Genomic DNA, 26,365 nt, shown 5'->3' on the forward strand with positions numbered 1-26,365 from the left:
AGCGTAGGAGGGTTCCGATCTCTCACACCCTCGCCAGCACTTGTGTCTTGCTGATTGTAGACAGCGTGTCCTAGGGGGCACGAAGTGTCTCCTGGTGGTTTTGACTTACATTTCCCTGAAGACTGTCATGTTGAGCAGCTTTTCATCTGCTTATTGGCTGTTTCTGCATCTTCTTTGTAGAAATGTTTGTTTAGATCCTGTGCCCCTTCTTTAACTGGATTGTCACTTTATTGTCCAATTGTAAGAGTTCTTTATATATTCTAGATTCAAGTCCCTTATCCAATACTTGTTGTGCATTTTTTCCCCATTCTCTGAGTTGTTTTTTCTTTTTTTTAATTATATGTACTCAGCACCTGAAAAACTGAGAATTGACCTGAGTCTTTTTTAACCTTTTTTTTGCTGAGGAAGACTGGACCTGAGCTAACATCTGTGCCAGTCTTCCTCTATTTTGTATGTGGGCTGCTGCAACAGCATGGCTTGTTGAGTGGTGTGTAAGTCTGTGCCCAGGATCTGAACCCACCAACACTGGGCCACCGAAGCAGAGTGTGCAAACTTAACTACTGTACCACCAGGCTGACCCCTTTTTTCAGTTTTTGATAGTCTTCCATGATGCCAAAAAGTTTTTGTTTGTTTGAAAAGTTCATTTTATCTATTTTTTCATTTGTTGCCCGTACTTTTGCTGTCATATCCAAGAAATCATTGCCAGATGCAAGGTCATGAAGATTTGCTTTTGTTTTTTCCTGAGAGTTTCTAGTTTCGGCCTTTACGTCTAGGTCTTTGATCCATTTTGAGTTAATTTTTGAACATAGTGATGCAGCAGTCAAACTCCATTTTTTACGTCTGGAAATCCAGTTGTCTCAGCACCAAGGGTGAAGAGACTATTCTTTCCCCGTCCAGCCGCCCTGGCCCCCTTGTTGAAATTTAGTACTGGATTCTGATTCTAGCCCTTGACCTGTCCTTGTGTCTTTATGCCAGTCCCACCCTGTCTTGATTACTGCTGCTTTGCAGTCGGTTTTGAAATGGGACGTGTGAGTCCCTCAGCTTTGTTCCTTCTCAAGCTTGTTTTGGCTCTCCATGGACCCTTGCAACTCCTTATGGATTTTAGGGTCAGCTTGTCAGTTTCTGCAGAGACGCCAGCTGGGGTTCTGCTGGGCTCGTGTTGACTCTGTAGATCGGTGTGGGGAGTATGGCCGTCTTACTACTGTCTTCTCATCCGTGTACATAGGACGTCTTCCACTCATTTAGGTCTTAGTTTCTTTCGAAAATGTTTTGTAGTTTTCAAGTATAAGTTTTGCACGTCTTCTGTTAAATTTGTTCTGAAGCATTTTATTCTTTTTGATGCTATTATAACTGGAATGCTTCTCTGAATTTTATTTTCAGCTTGTTCATTGCAAGTGTATAAAAATGCAATTAATTCCTGTGTACTGATCTTGTATCCTGCAGTCCTCTGAACTCATTTATTCGTTCTAATAGTGTTTTAGCGTATTCGTTAGGATTTTGTGTGTACATGATCATGTCACCTGCGGCTAGAAATAGTTTCGCTTCTTCCTTCCTGGTGTGGATCTGTTATTTCCTCGTCCCGCCCGACTGCTCTGGGAAGAACCTGCAGCGTGGTGTGGTGTTGATGTCCGAGAGTGGAGATTCTTGATCCTGGCCTTGGGAAAAGCATCCAGTCCTTCACCGCTAAGCATGCTGTGAGCCTGGGTTTTCACAGATACCCTTTATCGGGTTGGGGACATTCCTTTCCATTCCTGGTTTGTTGAGCGTTTTTATCAAGAAAAGATGTTAGCTTGGTCGGATGCTTTTCCTGTGTCTGTTGAGAGGCCCGTGTGGTTTGGTTCTTTATTCTATGGATGAGGTGCATTAGCCGAGTTGGTTTTTCCAATGTTAAACCAACCTTGCGTTCTGGAGCAAATCCCACTTGGCCATCGTGTGTGGTCCTTTTTCTGCGTGGCTGGATTTCACTGGCTGGTATTCTGTGGATGGTTTTTGTGTCCGTATCCAGAAGAGATACTGGCTGGCAGTTTTCCTGTGATTCCTGTGTCTGGTTTTGGTATTAGGGTAACACTGGTCCAAGAGGAAGATCGGAAGTGTCCCCTTCTCTTCTGTTAGAGATCGCCTTTTTAAAGTATGTTTTTAAATTTTGTTTTATAAGTATGTAAAAACGTACATGGTTCCAAGGTCGAAACTCACAAACCAGATCTATTCCCCTAAGTCCAGAGTCTACCCCTGTCTGTTCAACTCTGCTCTCTTCCTCCCCCATAAGTAACAGTTTTCATAACTTTGGCTTATCCTTTATTTTTTAATATGAGCAAATACCTACAAATATATGTCTGTCTATGTACACACATATTTAATTTCTTCCCTTTCTTGGATGAGAAGTAGCACCCTGTTCTATGCTTGGGTGTGTTCTCTCTGAACATTATGGGTGGCGATCACTCCCCATTGGCGAGGTGGTCCTCGCTTTGCATGTTCGTGTGGGAGCATGAAAGTGACCCCACGAGCTGAAACCTGTGTAGCTTTTCTACTTCTTTGGCGGCTTTCTCCGGGCATGGTTGCTGGGTGAGAAGCAGTGGGTGTCTGCTGTGGACAGTTTGGTGAGCTCCTGTGGGCCTGTCAAGCCGTCAGCACAATCAGCATGGTGAGCGTCTCCACTGGCCCCTAAACTCTGCTCGATTCTCATCCCTCCCGCCCCCAGCCCCAGGCTCCCTGTGGTCACTATTGATTAGAGTAAACTAAATCATACTGCAGATACTTTCATTCGTTTTATGGTGGTAAAATTCACATAAAGTTCCACCAACATTTTAACCATTTTAAGATGTACAATTCAGGGGCCTTTATTTCATAGACAGTGTTGCACAACCATTACCACTGTCTGGTTCCAGAACATTCACTTCCCCCTACAAGGGAATCCCGGGCTCTGTAGCAGTCACTCCCCATTCTCCACCCCCAGCCCCTGGCAACCATGAGTCCCCTTTCTGTCTGTGGATTGGCCTGTTGTGTTTCAAAAAGATCTGGGCAAAAGTTTTGATACAAATGAAAATAAAACCAAACCCACCTTCCCTAAGCGTCATTTTTTAAGAACAGCCAGAGAAGTGTGATGGTTTGGTGCCTAAGCTTCCTTTCCTACTGAAATTCTCATCCAGCCTGGCACCAACCTGAAGGAAATCACCTCACTCCTCATGCTCATTGCTCTTCCCTCTTGGGACCTGTGACCTTCCTCCCAGGACCGTGGGGTTAGGGGCTAATAATGGAAGTGAAGTCACTTAGAAAACACAGAAAAGCAACTTTAGGAGATATGTCACTTCAGGTAATCTAATCCCATCCATCAAACAAAATCTGCAAGTGTTTGGTGGTGAGGATGTGGTCTATTTTCCAGAAATCACAGACAGCTTATATTGCTTCCTGTGAAAACTTTTTCACCTCCTGTACAAGCTCCCATCCAACCCAAGTACGTTTCTTAAGTAGTCTCAACAGAAAAACTAACCTGAGAACGATTTAACGGGACTTTCGATTCTAAAAGATCCAGCGTCAAACGCTTTATGATCAACTTCCTTTGGCACCGCAGAGCCCACGGCCTCAGCACGCTCTCCCGGCTGCATCCTCTCTCTCACTGCCTTCTTCACAGCAGCGAGGTGACCCCCATCTGCGATCCCAGCATCGTCCTGTTTTGGTTCACTCGCTATACCCAAGACAACTTTTTCCTACAAAGAGAAATTATGACATTTACTAAAGCAACTCATTACCATCTTATAAGAAAAATGAATAAAGCATGCCTAAAATATTTCACACATCCATCTTATGCTTATCAAGTTCCTAGTATGTGCTAAACATGCTGGGGGTCAAAGGTAAAGGACAAAGTTCCTGCCCTCAAGGAGTTAGTTGTAGTGGTCGTTTAATGTAAACAAAGATAGGACCCTTCAACATGTCTAAAAACTGATGGAAAAGAGAGAACAAGGCTAAGTGATGGGATGAGAGGTCAATGAATAAGAGATCTGGGGGAATGGTTCCAAAGTACAGATAAAAGATTAGTTTGATTTTAACTGTTCAGTAGTCTTAACGGTGGCCTATAAAATAATGTAGGAGAGAAACACTGGTGGTAAGGGGCAGAATTACAAGGCTCCGATATAATGCTGTCTTGACACAGCCGTTATCTGCGTCACTGATGGTGTTATGTCCCCAGGACTAAGCACCCGATAAGAAATGGGCATGGCAGGTCCAAATGTCCCAGCATCCTTCCTGTTTAACAGACTTGAAATTCATTCAATCAATCTCGTCACTGTCCTCAGGGCCTTTGTCATTAGTAAGACATTACTAACGTCTTACTAAGACATTACTTCATTAGTAAAATAAGGAGACTTCATTAGTAAAACAATCCTACAATAATCCTTTAATACTCTAACATCTTAAACTCCTAAGACAGAATTCAAAACAGAGTTTTTATTTGGATTACACAGCATAATAAAGTACCAGTTTAGAAACCTGATTTTACAACCAGAGGCATTTTTCTAAAATCTAAAAGAAAAAGTGGCAGGGCTCCAAGCTGGCTTGAGAAGTAGCAATTCTGAACCAAAAGCTTGGAGTTAAAATATTTTAGGAAAAAAATTACTACAAATAGATAAGAATGGAATCTATCATGTCAACAAAGCCAATTTTACAGAGAAAATAGGAAATTTTACATGATAAAATTTGGGAAGAAGAGAGAGAGTCTAAGAGTCATTGTTCCTCTTTTCTACTTAAAAAGTTCTTTCATTTTGAAATACATCACGCACAAGAGTATAGAAAGCAGAGATGGCATAACCTGTGGGTTAAGAACATGGGTTCTGGAGTGAGAAACCCAGCTCCACCCTGGGCACGTGCTCGAGTCTTCCTGGCCTCAGATTCTCCACCCTGGGATAATGGCACCCACCTCACAGGACTGTTGTGAGGATTAACTGAGTCAATGTGTGTGAGGGCCTGGGAAGCATAGTTGGCACATTATATAAATTATGTACTACTGCTATTACAAAACAATGTATAGGTACAGTTTAAAGAATAAAAGACACTGGTACATACCATTACTTAGCAACTCAGAAGCTCTCAGGGGGACCAAATCCAATCTCAGCTCCACCTCCCCCCCCAGAAATAACCATCCTGAATTTTGTGTTGACCTTTCCTCACTCTTTCAAGACAATCAGGACATTGTAATAGATGACACGTTTTGTGAAATGATGAAAAACCTGAAGCTAAATGTTTCTAAAGCTTAAATTCATTAAAGTAAAAGTCTATATTAGAAATCCACAAATTTACCTGAAACACATCTTTGCTCGTATTGCTGGCTTTCTCCCATCCACACTCCTCACGTATGGTCAGATTGTTGAATTTCTGTCGCAGATCCTATATCTGTTAATAAATAAAGCACAAGTTTATCAGATTAATGCTAACCATATTAAATTTACAAACTAATGCACAAAAGCTTCAAACAAATTGACAACGACTTGGACTGGTGACATAAAATTAGACTGTCATTGTCAATTTTGTATTCAAATCAATTCTTATGGTAAAATTGTTCATTGTTATTTTATGTTAAAAATCTACATAAAGGGTGTCATATGTGAATAACTCTCCCAAACTATTTTGATGACTAAAATGGTAGGAGAGATATCCTAAATTATACAGTGTGAACACAATCTCTCCCGTTTTTTTTTTTTTTTCCTTTTTTTTTTTTTACAGTTTATTTATTCCTTTTCCTACTGAGGAGCATATCCATTGCTTCCAAGTCTTGGCAATTATGAACAATGCTGCTATAAGCATCTGTGCACATGTTTGTGTGGACACAGGTTTTCAGCTCATTTGGGCAAACACCAAGGAGTGTGACGGCAGCATCATATGGTAAGACTCTGTTTAGTTTTGTAAGAAACTGCCAAACTGTCTTCCAAAGTGGCTGCACCATTTTGCACCCCCACCAGTGATGAATGAGCGCTCCTGTTGCTCCACATCCTCACCAGCTGGTGCTGTCAGAGGTTTGGATCTTTGCCATTCTAATAAGTGTGTACTGGTGTCTCATTGTACTTTTAACTGGCAGTTCTCTAAGGGCATATGATGTTGAGCATCTTATCTTTTCATACACTTACTTGCCATCCATCTGTCTTCTTTGATCAAGTGTCTGTCTGTTCAGTTCTTTTGCCCATTTTTAAAATCAGGTTGCTTGTTTTATCATTGTTGAGTTTTAAGAGTTCTTTGTATATTTTAGAAAACAGTCCTTTATCAGATAGGTCTTTTGCAAAAGTTTCCCCTAGTCTGTAGCTTGCCTTCTCTTTCTCTTGACATAATCTCATTTTATTTTCATTTTTATTTTTTTGGTGAGGAAGATCGGCCCTAACATCTGTTACCAATCCTCTTCTTTTTTTGCTTGAGGAAGACTGGCCCTGAGCTAAGATCTGTGCCAGTCTTCCTCTATTTTGTACGTGGGTCACCACCACAACATGGCTTGATGAGTGGTGTAGGTCCATGCCTGGGATCAGAACCCGCAAACCCTGGGGCAATGAAGTGGAGTGTGCCAAATTTAACCACTATACCACTGGGCTGACCCTGGCACAATCTCATTTTAAAGGATTCAAATAATATACATACTAGCAGGATGGGAATATATGATCCCCATCCTTCTGGTGTTTCCAATCTCCTCAAAGTGGTAACCACTGTCAACAGTTTGGTAAATATGCTTTGAGTCTCCGTACTATGCATTTATACAAATAGGTACTCTCAATCTCCCTTTCTCAAAAAAATTTAAATGTCAGAAAGACTCAGGATTACACTTATGACCAATTGATTTTGAACGAAAGTGCCAGTGCAATTCAATGAGGAAAAGATAGTTTTTTCCAACAAACAGGACTGGGAAAAGTGGATATCTGCAAGAAAAAATATGAATTTGGGCTCTTTCCTACACCATACACAAAAATGAACTCCAGAGCCAGCCCTGATAACCTAGTGGTCAAAGTTCAGTATGCTCTGCTTCGGCAGCACAAGTTCAGTTCCCGGGTGTGGAACCACACGACTTGTCTAGCAGTAGCCATGCTGTGGTGGCAACTCACACAGAAGAACTAGTAGGACTTACAACTAGAATACACAATTATGTACCAGGGCTTTGGGGAGGAAAAAAAAGAGAGGAAGACTGGCAACAGATTTGCTCAGGGCAAATCTTTCCTAGCAAAAAATAATTAATCACAACTTAATTTTTTTAAAAAATGAACTCCAAATGTTCACAGACCTAAGTGAAAGAGATAAAGCTTTTAGAAGTAAACATAAGATAAAATCTTTGTGACCTATGGTTAGGCAAAAAGAGTTCTTAGAAATAATGCCAAAATCACAACATTAAAATTGATAAACTGAACTTCATCAAAATTAAAAACAGCTGCATTTCAAAAGATACCATTAAGAAAATTAAAGAACAAGCCACAAACTGGGAGGAAATATTTGCAAATATTTCTGATAAAGGACTTGTATCCGGAATATACAAAGAACACTTACAACTCAATAATAAAAAGACAAACCCAATTAAAAATGGGCAAAAAGATTTGAATAGATATTTCACCGAAGATGACATACGAATGTCTAATAATAAGCACATGAAAAGATGCTGATCATCATTACTCATTAGGGAAATGCAAATCAAATCTACAATATGACAGTTCACACCCCACAGGATGGCCGATACTAAAAGAGACAGGAGCAAGCACTGGTGAGGACGCGGAGCAACAGGAGCTCTCACACACTGCTGGCGGGCACGTGAAAGGGTGTAATCAATTTGGAAAGCAGTTTGGCAGTTTCTTAAATAGTTAAACAGAAATTTACCGCATGATCCAGCCATATCTACCCAAGCGAAAGAAAACATGCCCACATGAAGATTTGTAAGTGAATATTCATAGATTATTCGTAATCGTCAAATAGTGGAAATAACCTATATGTCCATCAACTGGACAATACAGACTGATGTCTCCATGAACCGCTACTCAGCCATGAAAGGAACAAAGTACAGGCATGTGCTGCAACACGGAGGAACCCCAGAGACACCACGCCGAGGGAAAGAAGCCACATACAAAAGACCACATATTGGGTGATTCTACTTAGAATGAAACGTTCAGAAAAAGCAAATCTACAGAGACAGTAAGGAGACTCGTGGTTGCTTGGGACTGGGAGTGGCAATGGGAACTGACTGAAAACAGGCAAGAGGCATCTTTCTGTGGTGATGAAAACGTTCTAAGTTTGGATTGCAGCGACGGTTGCACAACTCTGTAAATTTACTAAACATGATTGACTTTTACACTTAGAATGGGCAAATTTTATCATATGTAGATTGTTTATCCTCAGTATAGCTCTTTAAAATAAATAAAAGCCCCAGGAGCCAAGCTCCCACTGGCCAAAACTGGGAAATGAGCATCACTAAAGATAATGACTGTAAACGATGCCAACACAAATACTTTTAAATCCATAAAATAATTATGATACTAAGAAAGACAAAATTAATTGGTCACCACTGAAGGATGCTAGTGAACCAACTCATTATTATGTCAACTGATCATAAAGTAATGCTGACATTATTCTGACTCCATAAACACTATTCACTTCTGCGCCATATAATTACCAGAATATTGTGTTTCTTCACATTTTTCTCTAGATTTCATCATTGCTTTGCTTTTTGTTTGCTTAGTTTTTTAATGTATCTATCATCAATTTGCCTCTAAACTCTGCACAGTGTGTATAAATCCCCTCTTAATACAACTAGAAAAGCGAACCAGTTGGGTATTCTATTCCGTTCAGCCTCAGAGACAGCATCTTGCTGAGCCCCAGCCTCCTGCTCCAGTCTGAATGGCTGCTTCCTAAGCCCGCTGCCCACCCTCTTTACTCACCTCAGCCAAAATTCCCTTAGACTTTTTGGGGATCTGTCCCAGCTCCTTCCCCTTTCTTGGCTTACTCCCTCATTTTTGTGAGGGCCGTTCTCAGTTTCCTGAGAAAGGGTGCATGGGAGGTAAAATTTCAGACTGTGTGTGTCTGAAACATGCCTTTCCACCCTCAAGCGTGATTGGCTGGGTATACAATGCCAGGCTGAGTGTTATTTTCCCTGAGAAGTTTGAGGGCCTTGTTCTCCCAGCTTTCGATGTCGATGTTGAGAAATCTAGGGCTATTCTGATTTTTGACCCTTTGGATGAAACTTGTTTTTGCTCTCTGGAAGTTTCTAGATGTTTCTCCTCATCCCAAGAGTTGTACAATATATTTCATTGTGCATTGGTGTGTGTCTACACTGACATACAGTGCTAGGCACTCAATGGGCTCCTTCAATCTGGAATTCAGGTCCTCCAGTTCCAGGAAAATGTGAAACTATTTCATTGATCGTTTCCTCTCCACTATTTTTCTGTTCTCTTTTTCTGGAATCCCTTTTATTTGGATATTATACTTCCTAGACTGGTCCCCTTAATATTCTTATCTAATCTCTCCTCTTTTATCTCTCTCTTTTTGCTCTAATTTATGGGAGATCTCAGCTTCATATTCCATCTTTCTAGTGAATCTTACATTTCTGCTCTTATAGTTTTTAACTTCAAAGAGCTCTTGTTGTCGTTCTCTGAATGTTCTTTTTTGCATAGCTGTTCTTATTTGGCAGAAAAAATGCCTGGTCTCTTTGAGCATATTAACACTTGCTTTTAAAGTTCTTTCTCCTGGATCAGCCCATGGCCTCATCCAGACAGCTTCCTTCCTGTGCTGCTGCGGCCCCTTCTTCCAGGTTTTGGGCTGTCTGCAAATGTCTCATGGTTCTTGGCCACTGGTTCTTGAATTAGTATTTTATATGCTTATTTCTAAAATAAGCTCAAAAAGCTAGAAAGTGTCATCTCCCAACCTTCACTGGTCTTCCTAGTAATGGCCTCTATCAGCACTTTCTACACCAGATTGGAATGAGGGCTATATCTGACTCTGATAAAACTATAAACTCCTCTGGGGTAGAAAATGTGCCTATTTGTCAGCTTCTCATACAACGCCTGACACACAGCAGGGACAATAACTGCTAGATGGACCCAGCTACTGAAGACTCGTCCTCATTTTCGCACACATGGAATCATCACAGACTAGGCAACAGCTGAATAGAATCTCAATTTCCAACCCAGATAGAAATTACCCTGACAGTATGCAGGAGGAGGGGACAGCAGCCATAAAATTTAGACAGTGCTTTACAGTTTGTAAAGGGGCTAATATCTCATTTAATACTACAGATACCTAAGCAGCCTCTACTACTCCCATTTTACTACTGTTGCCTCACTTCCAAAAACATGCTACTCGAAAGTTAATCCATTCCAAATCCTGACCACAAACCTGAAAGCTGGCCATGTCCCAGAATCCATCCAGGTCTGCACAGGTGGTGTCCTTTTTGCCTCGTTTGTATTCCAAATTGTCCACCAGTTCTTCAAACCGTTTGAATATTTCTGCCTTAAGGAGTCTTTTTTGACCAACTGCGAGGGGAATAAGATCTTCTGCTAAGGGAAAGATGAGATTTTTAAAAGCTAGAGAACAAAACAGGACCCTGATTGCAAGTCAGCCAGCTGATAAGACGACCTCACGCCAAATATCCTGGGGCTTCCACAATCAAACTCTTACCTTAAAGCAAAACAAAAAAACATCGACTACAAAACTTTGTCATACAAATACTGAGCATTAACTGTCTGCTGCTGTTCCCACTAAAACGTAGCAATATTCATTCTCATATATGTTGCTACACAGTAAACAGCATTCCGCTCACCTTGTATTTTACAAGAATTCAACCTCAAACAACTCACTGTACATCAGCATCTAAGGACTTCACATAGCACACAAATGGTTTTTTCTAAAAAGCTTCTCCAAATAAGATTAAGGAAATATCAGAAAATTTGTTCTATATTTATTTAGGTCATTTTCATTCAGAAAATATTTTGCATAATTAAACAATACTAGATATAGATATCACTCAAAAAGTCATAAAAAATCTAATAATAAAATAGGCAAACGTTTAACTCCCAGGAATGATGGCTAACATTCTAATTACTTACACCTTATAAGTCATCTACCATTTTAGCACAGAGATACTAGTGAACGTATGTTGAGAAATGAAAAGTCTTGCTGTTTTGATTAACAAAACTATAAAGTTAGGCAACACTAGATTTTTGTTTCAGATAAATGTAGACATATTAAAATAAACAATGCAGAGCCAGCCTGGTGGCCAAGTGGTTGGGTCCATGCACTCACCTTCAGCGGCCCAGGGTTCCCTGGTTCAGATCCTGGGCCCGGACCTACACACAGCTCATCAGGCCATGCTGTGCTGGCATCCCACGTAGAAGAACTAGAATGACCTGCAACTAGGATATACAGCTATATGTCAGGGCTCTGGGGAGAGGGAAAAAAAAAAAGAGGAAGATTGACAACAGATGTTAGCTCAGGGCCAATCTTCCTAAAAAGAATAAATACATAAAATAAAATAAAGCTAAGACAAAAAACATAAATGTTCCCTCCCCTTTGTTTGGAATCTATGCTTTAAGCTTCCTTTCCCACTCAAGGCAGTCGGTCAATATTAATTCCTCTCTTTCATATTGGAGAATCTTTCTAAAATTATGACGTATGTTTCAGTTTTACAAATGTTTCTCATACTAATATCTAAGTATTAGCAATATGACACTTATACAATAGCAATTTTCCAGAGCTGATGCTTATTTTATGAACTGTGATATATTAAAATCCATAAATACAAGTTGATATCCTATACATGTCCATCTTTCTACACCTAAAACTTACGTGGATGGTTAATGCCAAGAGCCGCTTTCCAAGGTAATATTTCTAGTTCTTTCCGTTCTCATTTATCAGAGATGAAACAGAAAGAACCAGACATGCCTGAGTTCTGTCTTTAGTTCTGGTATTGCCCATGGAACTGAGACCAACCCAACTGCCCAGGGTAAGTTGAAGCTAAACCCTGTAAGACTGGAATTACAGTGTCAGGGCCTCACAGATTCTAATCAGTAGGCTTTGCTTGTCCAAGGGCAGTAGTTCTCAACACTGGTCAATTTTGCCCCCCAGGGGACATCTGGCAGTGTCTAGAGCACCTTTGTCACAAACCAGAGGAGTGCACTGGTCTGGGACGTTACACAACATCCTGCGATGCAGAGGACGGCCCCACAACAAGAATTATCCAATCTGAAATGTCAGTAGTGCGAGTTGAGAAACCCCGGCCCAAGATAAATTGAATCTGTTTCTTTATAAAAAGCATCTTAGCAGGAGAAACTGAGGATAGTTTTTTTTCTTAGAAGAAAAAATTAGCTGTTTATATCTAATGAGAACTTAATGAGAAAGGAGACTTGTCTTAGATCCGACATTATTTAGTTGGGTAAATTGCTTATTATCTCAATGTCTCAGTCCAACAACACAGTGGACTAGCTCATCTCTAAAATCCCTTACAATCATAAAACGTTACGTTCTACAAACAGCTGAAGTGGCTCTGAAATATACTCATTCATAATAGAACAAATGAGTATTAAAAGTATAGGAAGATAATATTTCTCCTCTATTTGATTGTCAAAGCCCAAAAAAGTGGTTAGTACTGCATTGGAAAAGGTGTGAGAATCTCCTTGCTACATTCACTCAAGAACATAGTATGTCATCATTTCCTGTGTGATGTGGAGCTTTGGGGCCTTTCTCCGGATGCAGTCCTCTGATCTGTGTCCAAGGCATTTAGGTGACATGGCATTTAAGTTCCCAAACAGGAACTCTAATTTTCAGTCTTCATAGTTGGAGAAACATAATCCTATCTTATGATTTAGTGGGCCAAGGAGCCTACCATCATCTCCCTCTATCCTTCTTTTGTAAAATAAACATTAACTTAGTTTCTTTGTTTGAAAAAAAAGGTATGATAAAATAGGAACTCCCATATTTTGCTGAGGGAATGTAAATTGAGGTCTTTATATATTTGCACAGGAGAGGATTGAAAAGCATCCAAGCTTGTTCTTTGCAGGCTTGACAGTAATACTACTAGACTGAACTCAATGGAAACAACCAGAAACAGGGGCCTACTAAGTAAATCGTGGTGTAGCCATACAATTGGATACCATGCGGCCATTAAAACACACACACACAACAGCATGAGAAAGTTCTTAAAGGACTAAAATGGAATATCTCCTACATTTAACATTAAATGAAAAGAGAATAGTATGCTACTGTTTACATTAAAAAAAGTTTATCTACATATGCATTATGTATCTCTGGAAGAATTCACAAGAAATGAATAACACTTGCCTCTGTGGAAGGTTCAAACTGTAGAGTTGGGAGCAGAGTTGGAAAAAAGGCTTCTCACTTGTACCTCTTTCTATTTTTAAGTTAGGAACCACATGAATATACTAGCCATTGAAAAAGATTTTTAATTTAAAAGATAAATAAAAATCACTCAATGTCAGTTTCCTCCTAATTCATCTACGTATTATATTAAGGTTAAAATAGTTTAATTTTGGTTTTAAAAGTCTAGACATTAATACAAAATGCTTACACTGGGAACAAACGCACAGACCTGAAATGCAGCACATGTCATTGCTGAGATGTCTGATCTTCATTTATTTCAAGTGATGGGACTTCTTTTATTGGAAAGCCATGTAAATTTTCAGTAGTAGTTTCATTTTTATTTAAGACACGATCTATAGATTAAAGAAAACATTACATATACATTTCAAAGCAGCAACTCCTATAATGACATCCCCCACAAGACAAATTTCTTAAATCCTTCAATTTTTTCAACATTGAAATTTAAAATTGTAAATAAATTTAAAATTTAAATAAAATTTTATTTCTGCCTCAAAGATTTCATTCATCAGATCTCCTTTTACAGTGTGTCTCAATGTTCTTCATCTCTTCAAATTTACATTTCAGTCCCACTCTCAGTCTGTAGTCCTCATTCCAGCTCTGTCTCCAGATAGCCCTCCCCATGCTTTTCCGTCTCTTCTGACCCCGAGATCACACCCTGAGCTACATGGTGAGACACATGGTGGAAAAGACTCTAAACGATCTCTGATAAACCATAACCCAGAGAAACAAGTAAAAAATTCATGAAAATACCATACCTGTGCTCCCAACTGTCAGAGAACTCAAAGGACGGCGTAATTCATCGGAATCTTGATGTACTGAAGTTTCACTTTTGTGTGCCACCATTTCTTTTGTTACTTCTGGAGCCTCATCACTAAGCAAGAGCAAAAATACACTTCATGAAACATGAACCCCATACATCTCATTGAAGGATTTCAAAATTATGTTGTTGTTTTAAAAACATGGGATAAAATAGAAATATGTTTCTGTTTTTTAAAACATGTCTAATCTGGAGGGAAAAACCGTAAACACCTCCAGCGGGAAGGCCCGTCTCTGCTCCCTGTGATGAGATCCACAGATGCAAAGACCTCTCAACTGGACATACACACTTAGGAGTCTCAGATGCCGCAGAGCAGTTCTCAGTCAATCTGCCGCCAGCCAGCCTTTGGAAAGCAACCTTGCCATTTCTTTTAAAGATTCAAACTGACTTTTTCTCCCCGCTTTACAAGTTAATCATTTTGTCTTTTGAGATAGCTTTTATAAAGTAATACTCAGTAAAAAAAACACAAACAAAAAAATCCAAACCATGTCTGAGCTGCAGTATAGCAATTTCTTCTTTCTAAAAATTTATTTCTAAGTGTTGCAATTAAGTCACTTCTTAAAAGCAAAAAAAAAAGCAAATTGAATCGTGAAAATAATGCACAGAAAATATCAAACCTGTCAAATACATTATTGTATCCTTCTGAAAAATTTTTTGGAAAGGTCAAATTTTCATGATTTATAATGAACATAGTTTACTAACTAAATAACTTAAAAAGCACAGGCCAAATCTAAGAAAGGCATTCATTCTCCATGTCAGCAAGGAATTCATTAATAACATCTCATTCTTACACTTCTGTTTTTAAAGTGATGCAGCTGTAATTGGCTGTCAAAGTAGCGGTGCTTGTTGGAGTCTAGGTGTTACGTCATAGCTCTTCAGACCATCTGGTGGCCGAAACAGAAAATCTACTGGTGCGAAGGATGGCCTCCCTTTCACTTCTGCAGGATTTGTCTCACGTAACTTTTCCACTTTGGATAAGACTCCATCTGGATCCCTTCTGTTTGTGACACTGGTTTGTGATTCCAAAGTATTTACTTCGCTATCAACTTTAAAAGACATGACCTGGATGTGAATAAACAGAATAGAGTGAGAGTCTCTCTTCTTGGGAAATATTCCACCAATTTTTTAGGCCCGAAAATGTGAAAGTTAAGAGATATGTCCCATGTACGTAATTTAAGAAACAAAAAAATACAATTAAATGTTTACGTGGAGTCAGAAGACCAGCTACATAAACCATTGCTATGGTCCAGAAAGAGGGAGAACCAATCCATATTAAAAAAACAATATAATAGGTTTTAGGTATTACCAAAAATTAAAATATATGAAAACCAAGGTGGAAAAATTCACTCACCTAACAAATACGTATCTTTTTACTTAAATTATGTTGATAATTACAAAGGTTTGAGAATCAGAAATCCAATGTTTATTGGATTACCAGTATTGTCAAGGACAAAATCTTTTTTAATAACTTTGGATTATTATAAATAACTTTATCATATGAGCAAAACTATTTTTCAATGTGACACAGTAAGATTAACCATATAAAATGTGAAGCGTATTTCCTTTTTCAAGTCAACTTATTTGGTATTTTTTTTACTGTAATATAATTGGCATACAACATTACATTAGTTTCAGGTATACAACATAATGATTCAATATTTGTATATTGTGCAATGATCACCCCAGTTAGTCAACATCCATCACCATGCACAGTTACAAATTTTGTTTTCTTGTGATGAGAACTTTGAAGAGCAACTTTCAAATATACAATATTATTAACTGTAGTCACCATGCAGTACATTACATTCTCTACTTACTTATTTTATAACTGGAAGTTTGCACCTTTCGACCACCTTTGCCAATTTAATCCATCCATTTCAACATAATTTTTAGAGGTTTCTACGTTTCTGAGTTTTAATGAGATACGAATTGAAAGCAGAGTATTTCTACCCGGACGAGAGTTTAAGGGTAACACTGTGCTTGAGGCCTGTATGGCTGCAAAGGTAGACACTAGCGATAATCCTTAAGGAGAAAACCAACCTTGAGGGAGGAGCTGTGAGGCCCAGCTGCTCGCCTGTGAAGATCACCCTGTACTGCCTTCCTTGGAGGATCTATGTCTGATTTTTGGTAAGAACCTAGCCAGGTTTCTTACACTTTGGCATAACTTTGTTTTTTTTTTTTTTGAGGCTAAGGAATTATAGCATGGATTATAAATTAAGGGATTGGGTCCTCGAAATGGTGGCTCTTTTTGAAGACTCTACCAGGCACTATGCTAGATGCTGTCAGAAACGTCAGGTGATTTCATTCTTGAAACTACTCTGTGTAGATATTACATGTTACAGCTGGGAGAACAAACTCATAACTTCCCCAAGATTATATAGCCAATTGGAAGCGAGACAATAGGCAAACTCAGGCCTAGCTGAATCCAGAGTCAACGCATTTCACCCACTGCACCCATCTCCTAGCCGATGCTCACATGAAGGTTTCCGTCAGCTGTGTTTTTATTTTCTCTCTTATGTTAACCAAACTACACATTCTCTACCTATAAGGTTTTAAAGATGAGACACCTCACAAACCATAACAGTAAACCCTCTTGACGCTTCCTTGTGCTTCAAGAGGTTTTCACACATGTGGAGGTTAACCTCTTGAAGCAGTTCTGTAAGCTTAATTTCAGCTTCATGAAAATAAAAATGAGATTTTCCAAATGTCTAGAAATAAACAGATACTTATACTCTACCTTGCCTGGTTCTTCTTCGATCTTTTCGGCAGGGCTTCCTTGATCTGGTACTTTTCTTTCTGTTATATTATCTAAAATAAAAATGACGTAACAGATCCATTTTGACTAGATAGAAAATTCTGCATTAAAAGTGCTAGGTAAGGAGCTGGTCCAGTGGCATAGCAGCTGAGTTCATACACTCCACTTCGGTGGCCCGGGGTTTGCTGGTTCAGATCCTGGGCATGGACCTATGCACTGCTTATCAAGCCATGCTGTGGCAGGTGTCCCACATATAAACTAGAGGAAGATGGGCACAGATGTTAGCTCAAGGCCAATCTTCCTCGAAAAAAATTAAAAAGTACTAGGTAATTTGGGAAAGAAAAAAAGGCAACAATACGAATCTATGCCTTAATGGATTTTATGATTAAAAGTCATTTTAAAATATCCTATTTAAAATATCCTATTTAAATACAATAAATACAGATAAAACTTCCTGCCAAGTATAGGATATCTGTTTACAAAACCAAAGGTGCTAAAGTATTTTACCTTTTGCCTCTGACTATCAAATGCATATTTATTATAGAAAATCAGGAAAAGCAAAGCACAAAAACAATGCAAAAAAAATCACCCTAGAGGGGCTGGCCCCGCTGCGCAGCAGTTAAGTTCACGCTTCTGCTTTGGCAGCCCAGGCGCTCAGATCCTGGTGCGGACCCACCCACTGCCTGTCGAAACCATGCTGTGGCGGGTGTCCCACATATAAAGGAGAGGAAGATGGGCACGGATGTTAGCTCCGAGCCACTCTTCCTCAGCAAGAAAGAGGAGGATTAGTGGCAGATGTTAGCTCAGGGCTAATCTTCCTCAAAAAATAAATAAATAAAAATCACTCAAGATGACATTATTCAGAAATCATCACTGCTGACAATTCAGGGTATGCTTTTCCAGTTTTTTCCTATGTTCACGTATTCACATACATATTTTAGAATTGTGATCACACTGTTCAGAATTTGACCTGTTTTCTTTGCCCACTTAATATATCCTGAACCATGTCATGAAGTGTCTTTCACAGGATCGTTCTTAAACGCTACACTGTATTCCACCAAACAAATGGGCTGTAATTTACTGGGGCCATTAATCTTCACTTTGTGGCCCTGCCCACCGATGCACATACTCCACCACTTGAGCGCCCACTGTGTGCTAACTGGATGGTGGGGCACTGAACCTGTCTTCGGGACCTGGAATCTCCCGTTTCCTCCTCACCAACTCAAAGAAGTACACGATGACTTTAAAAACTGAACACGAAAAACCTCAGGGACCAGAGCATTCTACTTCAGCCACTGATGAAGGAACAGTTCTCACCTCGCGCTGCTCGCGTGGCCGGCGCAGCCAAGGCTGCTCCCGCGGAGGCTGCACTGGCGGCGCCTGCCCCCGAGGTCTGCTTCGCTCTTTGAGTCATCGACCGAGTGGTTCTCACGCACGTGGGCATTGCAGGCTGCCCTGCTGCGGGAACCATGAAATTAAATGCTTTCGGCAATTACTAAAGCATTGTTGCGGCAACGTCAGAGCTTATAATAATTGCTAACACCCCTACCTGTTTTCTCGTTGGACACTTTGTTTTCAGGAGTTTGTCTTTGACCAGATCGTGTTGCTCGAACATCACTCCTATTAATGATCTATTGAACAGATTAGGTGGTATGTGATTTAATTGCTTGATGAATCAAATTACCACATTTTCAATCGGTATTTTGACCCCTCATCTGAAATTTATTGTAAATGACCCAGCAAAAAATCCACCACCCCAAATAAGATGAGATGAAAAAAGTTTTCCATTATATAGATTTCCTTACAAACTTTTTGTAGAATCCTAGAATTTTGAAAATGCTAATTAAGCTATTCAAAATAGCTGACTATAATCTTCTGAGAGTCCTTAAACATACCAGCATGTTTTCGCTTCAAAACTTTTGAATTTTGTCTGGAAAAATCTTCTCCTGGATAGAAAACTCTTCCCACAGTGCACTCTCCAACTTCCTTGGAGACTTCATTCAAAGTGCCACCGTCTCAGTGAGGCCCCATCGGAAGCTCACCCTGTACCAGCTTCAATGCTCCCCATCTGTCTTCTTTTCTTTTTTATTTCCCGCATAATACTTATGACCATCACATACTATATATTTTTCTTTTCATTGCCTATCTCACATGTAAGCTCCATGAAAACAGGGAATGTTGCTTTATTCATTACTATATCCTAGAGCCTAGAGGAACATGGCAGTGACTCAATTTATTGAATACATGAAACGGAGCCTTCTCACCTGATAAAGAGACGTACTGTTTACCTCCTTGCTCACTTCATTTTAGTAATCGTCCTATTAACTTTGTCCATAATGGTGTTCTGAAGACCCGTAAGTTTATCCCCCACCCTACGTGCTTTATATCCCTATCTGCATTTTATAGTGACATGGATGCATAATAGAGCCCAGTAAACAAACAGAGTGACACACAGAGTTGGTATAGATCTCATAAGGGATGTTTGGCAATGAATATTTCAAGTGAGTACTTCCTTAGCATCTAGCCAAAACTGCTCTATGTCACCATACCAATAACAGGGAGTTTGGTACTGTTAACTCTAGTAAAATAATCACTATGATTGAAGCTGATAATAGATTTAAAATGAATTTACTTACTCTGAGAAAAGGAGCATAATTCGTCATTTTAGTAACAATTATCTACTATCAACTACACCCTAGTCAGCTCCATTTGGGCTTTGGCCTTTGACCTGGCAATCCATACAAGATGGAACAGCATTAAAACAATCAAAAGAAGACAAAATTAAAAAAAATGAACTGCCATAATTTACTTCCATGTCTCATTACAAAATAAAGTTTCCATTTTAAAGTTAAATTTTACCCTTAGTCATCCAACCCTTAATCATTTATGGCAAAAAGATACTTGCCAAAAAGATACTGCTAACTTAAATTACTCTCTTTTCTGGTTCTGGTTTGATTTAAATTATGCTTAAAAGCCTCAAAACTTACTCATATTTCTCAGTGAGCACAAAGGAGAAATTTCATACTATATTTTCCAGGTATTAGAATCCTTGTTAATATGATTAGCTGGAAATATTTGGAAGGGGTCAATGAAGAAACTAGAGTATTAAGATCTCTTCTCTCCTGTTTATGAAAAGATACTGCACAGCTTACTTTCTTAGCTTTGACAGTTTGCCTTCAAATCCAATGATTGTGCACTTGTCCTCTGTCCATAAGAAAATGGAGACCTGATCACAAAGCAAGGAAGAAATCCAGCAAGAGAAGGACTGATTAAAAGTGATAAGATATTTATCAACTCTAAAATTCCTGAAGAAGCACAATCAGACTTTTTCTGTAGATTAGGAGCCACTTGCTTCTCCAAATCTCAGGGAAGATCTAGTGCTGAAGAAACGAGGCACAATGTAAACAATATTCAGCAATGACTATCGTCTAAGTAGAATAAAAAACTACTGGTGAATCGTATTATTTAACACAACAATGTGTGTCTTTTTCCCCCTACATATAACACTTTGTAAATAGCTGTTTACAGTTTAGACCAATGACTGGTGTCCTACATACTCTTGAGAAGCCAGATTAAATTCAGCCCCTTCCAAGAGGTCTTCTCTGATGTTCCTCCAAACAGAAACAATCTTGCCCTCCTCGAACACATACACACCATATTTTTCTGTATCTTTCCACCTTGAGCTACATTCTACTAATTTTGGTCACTTCCACCTTATCCTAAGGGCACACGCAGAGTAATCAAAGGTCTCTCAAATAAATCAATGACATTCCTGAAGCAAATAAAAACAGGCGATATCTTGAGCTTTTATGTTATTGAATTCTTATTTAAATCAGGAATGAATACACAGCCAACAAGAGACTACCTTGAAAAGAGCAAATCACCAGTGACTACCTAATTTACAAATCCAGCTGCCTGTGTTCAAACTTCATCCCTCTTGACTCATGGATCATTCTCTTCTTTAGATCACCCCTCCTCCAGCTTCTGTCCTGTTTTAGTTCTCCTGCCAATCTGACCTATCACTGGTACCTGACTTCTGCCCACTTGAAGGTGCTCTCTAGACCTCACTCTTTCACAATGTATATATCTTTACTGGAGTGGTCTCATTTAGCCCTACAGCTTAAACCCCCATCCATACTCCCAATATATCCTAAATCCACCACTCAGCATGGATCTCCGTCCTGATTTTCAAATTTTTATTCCCAACTGCCTGTTATCCAGATGGCCTCAATGAGCTTAAAAAAAAAGCAGAAAAAGCATTATCAATATGCACCCACTTAGGCATGTTCCTTTTCCTGCCTTCCACCCCTCTTTTAGCAGCAGCACAATTTATATGGTTGCTCAAACTAATTTATCTTCAGAATCATCTTATCTCTGACTCTTCAATTTCCTTCACCCCTCACCATCTGCTTGGTCCCCGTCAATTTCTCTCCTGAGATGTCTCACACCTGTTTCTTCCTTTAAGCCCACTGCCCCAGTCCCCTTATCCTGTCTCACCTACTCTATCACGACAGTCTCACTACAGTCTTCCTACCTATAAGTTCTTCCCCTTCCAGACTACGATCTTCCAGGCCAGGGTAATCTTCCTGAATTATTAATCTGATCATGGTACAAGCTCATGTATAGGCCTCTCTTGACTCTCCGCATCCGGCAGGGTGGACGCCAGATCCTTCGCCCAGCCTTCCCCGTCCAGCCCGGCTCTAACTGCTTTGCTGGTTTTATCCCGTGTCAACCTACCTATGGCTGCACCGAGAGACCTCATCTCCATCTTCTGAACTATTAGGATGTCACTCCCGGCTCCTGCCAACTAGCTAAGTGAATAAAGGGACTACAGGGAAAGGGTTGTTTTAGTCATTTAAACTCTCAGATAATCGCTTCTTGGCCTCTTGGCTAAGATCAAGTATAATCTCTTTTTTTTTTTTTATTAATGTTATGATAGATTACAACCTTGTGAGATTTCAGTTGTACATTTTTGTTAGTCATGTTGTGGGTACACCACTTCCCCCTCCGTACCCTCCCCCCACCCCCCCTTTTCCCTGGTAACCACCAATCAGATCTCCTTCTCAATATACTAATTTCCACCTATGAGTGGAGTCATATAGAGTTCGTCTTTCTCTGACTGACTTATTTCGCTTAACATAATACCCTCGAGGTCCATCCACATTGTTGTGAATGGGCCAATTTCGTCTTTTTTTATGGCTGAGTAGTATTCCATTGTGTATATATACCACATCTTCTTTATCCAATCATTAGTTTCTGGGCATGTAGGCTGGTTCCACGTCTTGGCTATTGTAAATAATGCTGCAATGAACATAGGGGTGCAACGGACTCTTGAGATATCTGATATCAGGTTCTTAGGATAGATACCCAGTAATGGGATGGCTGGGTCATAGGGTATTTCTATTTTTAACTTTTTGAGAAATCTCCATACTGTTTTCCATAGTGGCTGTACCAGTTTGCATTCCCACCAACAGTGTATGAGGGTTCCTCTTTCTCCACAACCTCTCCAACATTTGTCGTTCTTGGTTTTGGATGTTTTTGCCAATCTAATGGGGGTAAGGTGATATCTTAGTGTAGTTTTGATTTGCATTTCCCTGATGATTAGCGATGATGAACATCTTTTCATGTGTCTATTGGCCATATTCATATCTTCTTTTGAGAAATGTCTGTTCATGTCCTCTGCCCATTTTTTGATCGGGTTGTTTGTTTTTTTGTTGTTAAGTAGTGTGAGTTCTTTGTATATTATGGAGATTAACCCTTTGTCGGATAAGTGGCTTGTAAATATTTTTTCCCAATTAGTGAGCTGTTTTTTTGTTTCAATCCTGTTTTCCCTTGCCTTGAGGAAGCTCTTTAGTCTGATGAAGTCCCATTTGTTTATTCTTTCTATTGTTTCCCTCAGCTGAGGAGTTACAGTGTCCGAAAAGATTCTTTTGAAACTGATGTCAAAGAGTGTACTGCCTATATTCTCTTCCAAAAGACTTATTGTCTCAGGCCTAATCTTTAGGTCTTTGATCCATTTTGAGTTTATTTTGGTGTGTGGTGAAAAAGAATGGTCAATTTTCAATCTTTTGCATGTGGCTGTCCAGTTTTCCCAGCACCATTTGTTGAAGAGACTTTCTTTTCTCCATTGTAGGCCCTCTGCTCCTTTGTCGAAGATTAGCTGTCCATAGATGTGTGGTTTTATCTCTGGGCTTTCAATTCTGTTCCATTGATCTGTGGACCTGTTTTTGTACCAGTACCATGCTGTTTTGATCACTGTAGCTTTGTAGTATGTTTTGAAATCGGGGATTGTGATTCCGCCGGCTTTGTTTTTCTTGCTCAGGATTGCTTTAGCAATTCGCGGTCTTTTGTTGCCCCATATGAATTTTAGGATTGTTTGTTCAATTTCTGTGAAGAATGTTCTTGGGATTCTGATTGGGATAGCATTGAATCTATATATTGCTTTAGGTAGTATGGACATTTTAACTATGTTTATTCTTCCAATCCATGTGCAAGGGATGTCTTTCCATCTCTTTATGTCATCGCCTATTTCTTTCAAGAGAGTCTTGTAGTTTTCATTGTATAGATCCTTCACTTCCTTGGTTAAGTTTATCCCAAGGTATTTTATTCTTTTCGTTGCGATTGTGAATGGGATAGAGTGCTTGAGTTCTTTTTCTGTTAGTTTATTGTTAGTGTATAGAAATGCTACTGATTTATGCACGTTAATTTTATACCCTGCTACTTTGCTGTAGTTGTTGATTATTTCTAATAGTTTTTCTGTGGATTCTTTGGGGTTTTCTATGTATAAGATCATGTCGTCTGCAAACAACGAGAGTTTTACTTCTTCGTTACCTATTTGGATTCCTTTTATTTCTTTTTCCTGCCGAATTGCTCTGGCCAGCACCTCCAGAACTATGTTGAATAGGAGTGGTGAAAGTGGGCACCCTTGTCTTGTTCCTGTCCTCAGAGGGATGGCTTTCAGCTTTTGTCCATTGAGTATGATGTTGGCTGTGGGTCTATCATATATGGCCTTTATTATATTGAGGTACTTTCCATCTATACCCATTTTACTGAGGGTTTTTATCATAAATGGGTGTTGGATCTTGTCGAATGCTTTCTCTGCATCTATTGAGATGATCATGTGGTTTTTGGTTTTCATTTTGTTAATGTAGTGTATCACGTTGATTGACTTGCGGATGTTGAACCATCCCTGTGTCCCTGGTATAAATCCCACTTGATCATGGTGTATAATCTTTTTGATGTATTGCTGTAATCGGTTTGCCAAAATTTTGTTGAGGATTTTTGCATCTATGTTCATCAGTGATATCGGCCTGTAGTTCTCCTTCTTTGTGTTGTCCTTGTCAGGTTTGGGGATCAGAGTGATGTTGGCTTCATAGAATGTGTTAGGGAGTTCTCCATCTTTCTCAATTTTCTGGAACAGTTTGAGGAGAATAGGTATTAAGTCTTCTTTGAATGTTTGGTAGAATTCTCCAGAGAAGCCGTCTGGTCCTGGACTCTTGTTTTTGGGGAGGTTTTTGATTACCGTTTCTATTTCCTTACTTGTGATTGGTCTATTCAGATTCTCCATTTCTTCCTGATTCAGTTTGGGGAGATTGTAGGAGTCTAGGAATTTGTCCATTTCTTCCAGGTTGTTCAATTTGTTGGCATATAGTTTTTCATAGTATTCTCTTATGATCTCTTGTATTTCATTGGTATCTGTTGTGATTTCTCCTCTGTCATTCCTGATTTTATTAATTTGCGATTTCTCTCTTCTTTTCTTGGTGAGTCTGGCTAGGGGTTTGTCAATTTTGTTAATTCTTTCGAAGAACCAACTCTTTGTTTCATTGATCCTTTCTATTGTCTTTTTTGTTTCAATATCGTTTATTTCTGCTCTTATTTTTATTATTTCCCTCCTTCTACTGACTCTGGGCCTTGTTTGTTCTTCTTTTTCTAGTTCTGTTAGGTGTCGTTTGAGGTTGCTTACGTGAGCTTTTTCTTGTTTAGTGAGGTGAGCCTGTATTGCGATGAATTTCCCTCTTAGGACTGCTTTTGCTGCATCCCAAATGATTTGGTATGTCGTGTTCTCATTTTCATTTGTCTCCAGATAATATTTGATTTCTTCTTTAATTTCTTCAATGATCCATTGTTTGTTGAGAAGCGTGTTGTTTAGTCTCCACATTTTTGCACCTTTCTCTGCTTTTTTCTTGTAGTTGATTTCTAGTTTAATAGCGTTATGATCAGAAAAGATGCTTGATATTATTTCGACTCTCTTGTATTTATTGATGTTTGCTTTGGTTCCCAAAATATGGTCAATCCTTGAGAATGTTCCATGTGCACTTGAGAAGAATGTGTAACCTGCTGTTTTTGGATGAAGTGTTCTATATATATCTATTAAGTCCATCTGGTCTAATTTTTCATTTAATTCTATTATTTCCTTGTTGATTTTCTGTCTGGATGTACTGTCCATTGGTGTTAATGGTGTGTTGAGGTCCCCTACTATTATTGTATTGTTGTTGATGTCTTCTTTTAGTTCTATTAAGAGTTGCTTTACAAATTTTGGTGCTCCTGTGTTGGGTGCGTATATATTTATAAGTGTTATGTCTTCTTGGTGGAGAGTCCCTTTTATCATTATATACTGTCCCTCTTTGTCTTTCTTTATCTGTTTTGCTTTGAAATCTACCTTGTCTGATATTAGTATAGCGACACCTGCTTTCTTTTGTTCATTATTAGCTTGGAGTATTGTTCTCCATCCCTTCACTCTGAGTCTGTGTTTGTCTTTGGGGCTGAGGTGTGTTTCCTGGAGGCAGCATATTGTTGGATCTTGTTCTTTGATCCATCCTGCCACTCTGTGTCTTTTGATTGGGGAGTTCAATTCGTTTACATTTAGAGTGATTATTGAGACGTGGGGGCCTACCACTACCATTTTGTGTCTTGTTTTCCGGTTTTCTTCAGTTTCCTTTGTTTCTCGTCCCATGGTTTAATCTGTTCTGATGTAGAGCTGCTACTCTCTGTTGTTGTCCTTCTACTTATCTCCTCTGCTCTTGGTTTTGTAGCCCCTTTCCTTTTTTGGATTTTTCAGGAATGAGGGTTTTCCTGAGGATTTCCTGAAGAGGAGGTTTTGTGGCAATGAACTCCCTTAATTTTTGTTTATCTGGGAAAGTTTTTATTTCTCCATCGTATTTGAAGGATATTTTCGCTGGGTAGAGAATTCTCGGCTGTAGGTTTTTGTCCTTCAGATTTTTGAATATATCATTCCACTCTCTTCTAGCCTGTAAAGTTTCTGCTGAGAAATCTGCTGATAGCCTGATGGGGGTTCCTTTGTAGGTTAGTTTCTTTTGCCTGGCTGTCCTTAATATTTTCTCCTTGTCGTTGACTTTTGCTAGCTTCACTACTATATGCCGTGGAGTTGGTCTTCTTGCATTGATAAAGTTTGGAGATCTATTGGCTTCTGTCACCTGAAGATCCATCTCCCTCAC

At 39.3% G+C, this 26,365-nt stretch overlaps 1 protein-coding gene and 1 long non-coding RNA gene across 8 annotated transcripts in view; one reads left to right on the forward strand and one right to left on the reverse strand.

Annotated features, from left to right (window-relative positions):
- The window catches only part of LOC138919310 (serine/threonine-protein phosphatase 2A regulatory subunit B'' subunit beta-like), a 132,685-nt gene that overhangs the window by 101,898 nt on the left and 4,422 nt on the right, over window positions 1-26,365 (forward strand). The window contains exon 3 of one of the 3 annotated variants that reach the window (XM_070244046.1): window positions 5,713-5,828. The exons of the other annotated variants lie outside the window; for them this stretch is intronic. Coding sequence (XP_070100147.1) covers window positions 5,713-5,736 — 24 coding nt within the window. The 3' untranslated portion in view covers window positions 5,737-5,828. Of the gene's footprint in view, window positions 1-5,712; window positions 5,829-26,365 lie in introns of those variants that run through there. 3 annotated transcript variants of the gene reach the window in all.
- LOC106781171 (uncharacterized) overlaps window positions 1-26,365 on the reverse strand; it is a 30,717-nt gene that overhangs the window by 1,793 nt on the left and 2,559 nt on the right. The window contains exons 2-12 of one of the 5 annotated variants that reach the window (XR_011429426.1): window positions 18,460-18,541; window positions 18,228-18,365; window positions 16,893-16,963; window positions 14,947-15,217; window positions 14,094-14,209; window positions 13,547-13,670; window positions 11,245-11,382; window positions 10,339-10,499; window positions 5,290-5,382; window positions 3,488-3,704; window positions 320-2,613 (exon numbers count right to left, since the gene is read on the reverse strand). This is a non-coding gene — a long non-coding RNA (uncharacterized lncRNA). Of the gene's footprint in view, window positions 1-319; window positions 2,614-2,806; window positions 3,705-5,289; window positions 5,383-10,338; window positions 10,500-11,244; window positions 11,383-13,546; window positions 13,671-14,093; window positions 14,210-14,946; window positions 15,218-16,892; window positions 16,964-18,227; window positions 18,369-18,459; window positions 19,138-26,365 lie in introns of those variants that run through there. The other 4 variants (XR_011429425.1, XR_011429423.1, XR_011429422.1 and 1 more) reach the window with 4 other exon arrangements.

Source organism: Equus caballus, chromosome 20 (assembly GCF_041296265.1).
Source record: "Equus caballus isolate H_3958 breed thoroughbred chromosome 20, TB-T2T, whole genome shotgun sequence".
In the NCBI taxonomy this organism is placed as follows: domain Eukaryota; kingdom Metazoa; phylum Chordata; class Mammalia; order Perissodactyla; family Equidae; genus Equus; species Equus caballus.